The 6,000-nt window shown below is 39.5% G+C and overlaps 1 protein-coding gene across 1 annotated transcript in view; it reads right to left on the reverse strand.

Annotated features, from left to right (window-relative positions):
- The window catches only part of LOC137348178 (DNA topoisomerase 2-alpha-like), a 59,769-nt gene extending 54,018 nt beyond the window's left edge, over nucleotides 1-5,751 (reverse strand). Inside the window, exons 1-4 of the mRNA XM_068013495.1 lie at nucleotides 5,573-5,751; nucleotides 4,042-4,191; nucleotides 3,004-3,094; nucleotides 2,853-2,916 (exon numbers count right to left, since the gene is read on the reverse strand). Of these exons, the coding sequence (XP_067869596.1) occupies nucleotides 2,853-2,916; nucleotides 3,004-3,094; nucleotides 4,042-4,191; nucleotides 5,573-5,605 (338 nt within the window). The 5' untranslated portion in view covers nucleotides 5,606-5,751. The remainder of the gene's footprint in view (nucleotides 1-2,852; nucleotides 2,917-3,003; nucleotides 3,095-4,041; nucleotides 4,192-5,572) is intronic.
- Between the last annotated feature and the right edge of the window lie 249 nt (nucleotides 5,752-6,000).

Genomic DNA, 6,000 nt, shown 5'->3' on the forward strand with positions numbered 1-6,000 from the left:
CTGAGATTCACCACCCCGAGAGAAGAAATTCCTTCACATCTCAGTTTTAAATGTGTGCCCTCTTATTCTGTAACTATGTCCCCTAGTTCGAGATTCCCCCACCAGTGGAAACATATTCTCAACATCTACCCTGTCAAGCCACCTTTAAAATCTTATATGTTTCAATCAGATCACCTCTCATTCTTCAAAACTCCAATGAATAAAGGCCTAACCAGTTTAGCCGTGCCTGATAAGACAGCCCCTTCATCCCAGGGATCAAACTAGTGAACCTTTTCTGAACCGCCTCCAATGTTAGTATATCCTTTCTTAAATACAGGGACTAAAGCTGTACACAGTACTCCAGGTGTGGCCTCATCAACACCCTGAACAGTTGTAACAAGACTTCCCTATTTTTAAACTCTAACCCCCTCGCAACAAAGGCAAAAATTCCATTTGCCTTCCTAATTACTTGCTGCACCTGCATGCTAACTTTTTGTTTCATGTACAAGAACACCCAGATCCCTCTGTACTGCAGTATTTTGTAGTCTTTCTCCACCTAAATAATAATCTGCCTTTTTATTCTTCCTACCAAAGTGGATGACCTCACACTTTCCCACATTGAACTCCATCTGCCAAGTTTTTGCCTACTCACTTAACCTATCGAGATCCCTTTGCAGATTCTGTGTCCTCATCACAACATGCCTTCCCACCTATTTTTGTATCGTCAGCAAATTTGGATACACTACAGTCTGTCCCTTCCTCCAAGTCATTGATATAGATTGTATATAGTTGAGGCCCTAGGATTGATCCTTGTGGCACCCCACTAGTTACGGCTTTCCAACCTGAAAAAGACCCATTGATCCCGACTCTCTGCCTTCTGTGTGCTAGCCAATCTTCAATCCATGCCAACACATTACCCCCAATACCCTGAGCTCTTATTTTGTGCAATAACCTTTTATGTGGCAACTTATTGAATGCCTTCTGAAAATCCAAATACACTACATCTACCGGTTCCCCTTTATCCACTCTACTCATTATATCCTCAAAAGAACTCTAACAAATTTGTCAAACATGATTTCTCTTTCATAAAACCATGTTGACTCTGTTTGACTGCATTATGTTTTTCTAAATGTCCTGCTATTTCTTCTTTAATAATGGACTCAAGCATTTTTCCAACGACAGATGTTAAGCTAACTGGTCTATAGTTTCCTGCTTTCTGTCTCCCTCCTTTCTTGAATAGGGGCGTCACATTAGCGGTTTTCCAATCTGCTGGTACCCTACCGGAATCCAGTGAGTTTTGGTATATTATGATCAATACCTGCACTATCTTTGCAGCCACTTCTTTTAAAACCCTTGGATGCAGGCCAGCAGGTCCTGGCGACTTGTCTGCTTTTATTCCCATCAGTTTGTCCAGCACCTTTTCCCTCGTGATAGAGATTGTTACAAGTTCCTCCCTCCCATTTACACCGTGCTCATCTATTATTGTCGGGATGTTTGTAGTGTCCCCCACCGTGAAGACCAATGCAAAATATTGGTTTAAATTATCTGCCATTTCCCTGTTATTAATTCCCCAGTCTCATCCTCTAAGGGTCCCACACTTACTTTAGCTACTCTCTTCCTTTGTATATACCCATAGAAGCTCTGACTGTTCTTGCCAATTTACTCTCAATCAATTTTCTCCCTCTTTATTAGTTTTTTAGTCATCCGCTGTTGGTTTCTAAAAAAATTTGCAATCCCTAGTCTACCACTAGCCAATTTGTATGCCTTTGTTTTTGATTTGATACTCTCCTTAACTTCCTTTGTTATCCACGGGTGGTTCATTTACATCGTTTACATTGAGTCCTTCCTTCTGACTGGAATAAATGCTTGCTGAGTGTTATGAAATATCTGCTTAAAAGTCTGCCACTGCTCCTCTACTGACTTTCCCTATAGTCTATTTTCCCAGCCCACTTTAGACAACTTTCTTCATATCTCTGTAATCGCCCTTGCTTAAGTTGAAGACACTGGTTTGAGACCCGAGTTGCTCACCCTCAAACTGAATTTGAAATTCTACCATGTTATGATTGCTTCTTGATTGATGTATGCCCCTTCACTATCCTGCACCTCTGCTCTCTCGTTATTTATCAACTTTTTAAACTTCCTTTCAATTGAACTCCCCCCCCCCCCCACTATTTAGTTTAAAGCCTTCTCTACAACCTTAGTCATACGATTTGCCAGGATACTGGTCCCAGCATGGTTCAAGTGAAGCCCATCCCAACGGAATAGCTCTCTCTTTCCCCAGTACTGGTGCCAGTGTCCCATGAATCGGAACCCATTTCTCCCACACCAATCTTTGAGCCATGCATTTACTTCTCTAATCTTATTTACCCTATGTCAATTTGCAGTAAATGAAGGAAATGAGACAAGGTTAAAAGATGTGTAAATAGTGTACTCCTGCTTCTAGCACTTTGTAATTAAATAATTGGGGTCAAGTAATCCCCAGGTTCTGTGACTCATCCCACATTTGATATGTTGTCTCAAACTACAAATCTCAGGAAAATGCCAACAGATCGGAGTTCATCAAGCAATGCTCGATGACTGGACAGCTGGCTATTTACACAAATCATATTTGTGATAAACATTAAACCAAAGTCTGGCCACCTTGATCACAAGATATCACCTGAGTTTCAGTGCAATGAAAATTATGAATAAGATCGGAAACAGCATAAACGTTTTCATATCAAGTGACATGAGTCACGTAAAAAGTCAGCTGGTACATGTAGTTGGCTTTAAGCTTTGAATAAAATGTCACTAATATTCACTTTTAAAAAGTTTTTTCCCTCTTAAATGTTTAGGAATCCAAGGGTTTCAAAACAGATTTTAAAAACACTTACGGGTCAATATTGATTTTGATGCAGGACATGTTTTTATCCCTCTGTTTGTTATCGGCTGCATTCACTATTAAGAAATAAAATTAATTTAAAAATTCAATTTATACTCACATTTCAAAATACAGAAAGATTATTTAGGATTTTTTCCACATACCTAGAATTTCATCAAATATCTTGTACAAACCAGGAACAAAAGTCACTTCTCTGCAATTTAGGCCAACTTCTTCATCATACACCCACATTTGCTATAAAAGAATAGATATAGATCACATTTTCATGCAATTGGAGATCACAAACATAGTAATTTTCCAATACAACTTTGCCGCATTCTAAATAAAGAAAAACCCCAGCAGTAGAGATTTTACAATTAGCCTCAGTCTGAATTAGGGAGGGGCTGGAGTGCAAAACGAAATCAGGCGGGTTCCTGCCCCCGATTAGGCTCAGTGCACCCTGGTGGAAAATGCACGTACATGGACATCATGCAAGCACAAGTGGGCTCACAGCAGTGACCCACATCTCACTGGTAAATTGCCCTGGCCACACATTTAAAAAGGGCACAGGAGCTAGGTACTAGAACCCACAGAAACAAATTCCAGAGCCTTTAGATGAGGAGGAAAATTGGGGCAATAAACAGCATTTCCCTTTAATGGGTTTATAATTTAAACACTCAGCTAACAATTCAGCAACAAATAAAAATCAAATATTCTTAGTTCACAACACTTCTTTTGGGCCTCCTTATCTCGAGAGACAATGGATACGCGCCTGGAGGTGGTCAGTGGTTTGTGAAGCAGCGCCTGGAGTGGCTATAAAGGCCAATTCTAGAGTGACAGGCTCTTCCACAGGTGCTGCAGAAGTTCTTAGTTCACAACACTGTAGGCAGTGAACACCTCAATTTCCCATTGAACAAAGTTTTCATAAGGTTATGTTATTAAATGAAGAAAATTTTTAATGTTGGCATTATCTTGGAAAACAGGAGCAAATAAAACTTGAATTAAGACACTGAAAATAGTTGCAAACTATATTATAGAGAAATGTTTTTCCCTTAGAAATGGTACATTATTTCACTCACTAACAAGTTAGTGAAAAAGAAGCAGCATGCACGATGAGATTTCATCTTCAGTCATGTTCTTAATAAAAAAACATGTTTAGATTAGCATGTCATATTCATAATACAAAAAGGATCAATATTCACCTGTGCAACTGGTTCCACAGAGCCGATGTAACTGTCAGGACGGAGCAAAATATGCTCCAACTGTGTCTTTTTCTGGTAGATTCTTTCAACAGACAATCTTCGATCATTATCACCTTTCTTCACCTTACTCACTTGATTGGGAAACAAAGGCTGTTTGAAGATGAAATTAAAATTAGGAATATTGATGTTACACCCTGTAGCAAAACATATAACAAAATGAAACCAATGTTATATGGATCACAAACCAGGAATTGTAAGGGAAAGTTACAAGCCAATTGTCAAAATATGTACCACATATCTAAAATACTATAATATTGTCAGCTGATTATTCAAGGTAATTAGTACCAAACTTTTTTTGGGGGTGTGGTAACAGGAGAAATATTATAGAGAAACCAAAATGCTTTAATGCCATGCAAATGGATTTTCATCTGAAAATGCTGCCACAAATGGTGCGATCTATAACCACAGCTACATTTCTTACTGTTATACTGCTCAAATACTCTTTCCAGATACAAATCAAGTTTTGAAGAATGGATCTATATTTATTATGCTATTGGACATTCTCCCACAGTCCAAGAAAGCATACTTTCCTAGCGATAACAGGTTCTTCCATACAGTTTTGTTCACTTTCACTGGCCTTCTGTGTCTCAATCCTGGATGTCACACCATCACCCACCTACAGTAGTCCACGGTAAATATCCAGATTTGTTTCCAACTAGTAAAAATCACCCCCACCCAATAAGAACCCCATCAAAATGTTCCTCTGCTTTATTTATAAAGAAGCAGATTCAGAAATGTGTCAGTGTCACATCCTGATTTCAGCATATCATGTACTGTGCAAGTCATATTGACATCAGATGAGAAACATGCACATCTCCACACCTGGTTCATGGCAAGAGAAGAAAGGCAGGTCATATAAAGTGGATTTAAGAAACAGTTTATCAACAGTATCGGGAAAAAAAACCTGAATAATTCTAAAACACCTCTGTCAAATCTCTCCTCAAACTTTCTCTGCTCTAATGGAGAACAAGCCCAGTTTCTCCAGGCAACTGAAATCCCCTCAACAATTCTGGTAAATCTTCCACTACATCCAAAAAAAAACCCATCTGTCATCCAACTCCTTAATTTCCTGATCAGTGAAGCCCGTTAAAATAATGGCTGACATCTTCAACAGGAGAAGGGGAAAAGAGGAAGATGCAACAAAAGCTTTGCAAAATTAAGATCATTTTTTTCCCTGTTCTTGATCTCCTCCCGAGGTAGAAACTTGATTTAGATTTTCTACAACAAAGGACTTCACTATTTTTGTTTTAAAAATCCACATTTTCCTCCTACAATGGGATAGATTTTACATTTTAAAATCTATGGGGGGGGGGAGGGGGGGGGGGTTTACAGGCACTTTCAGATACTTTGCATCTCATCCGATTTTAATAAAAAGAGCCAAACTTTAGTTAGACAAACGAGATGAATTTGAAGCGAGGGACAACACATAACAATTAAAAGGTAGAGGGGGGGGGGGAAAATCGTTACTTACTCTTAAGGGACTCGATGCAAGATCCAAAGCCATGGCTTCAAATAAAGATTTTAAAAGATGCTAAAACTGAGGAGAAAATAAATTTTATTTTTCTCCGTTTATAATGAAAGGATCTGAGGTGAAGTGAGACGAAACCCCGCTCGCGCCGCTTTCACACAGACTAACGCTCATCGCTCGCGCCCAATCCCTCAATGAAATTCAAACCACACCAATCAGCTCCCAGCCCGCCAATGTCCCAGCCAATCAGCGTCCTCCGTACTTTTCTTTTCGGTTTCAGGTTTGAATTTGATTGGCTGGCGCTGCGACGGATGTGATGTCATCGGGCGGCAATGCCTCACGGGAGTTGTAGTTTCTCGCCTTCTCACTTGAAAAACTAACCGTGTTTTTCTCTCTCTCTCTCTCCACAGATGCTGCTAGTGTTTTCTGTG

This window comes from Heterodontus francisci, chromosome 33, assembly GCF_036365525.1.
Source record: "Heterodontus francisci isolate sHetFra1 chromosome 33, sHetFra1.hap1, whole genome shotgun sequence".
Lineage (NCBI taxonomy): Eukaryota > Metazoa > Chordata > Chondrichthyes > Heterodontiformes > Heterodontidae > Heterodontus > Heterodontus francisci.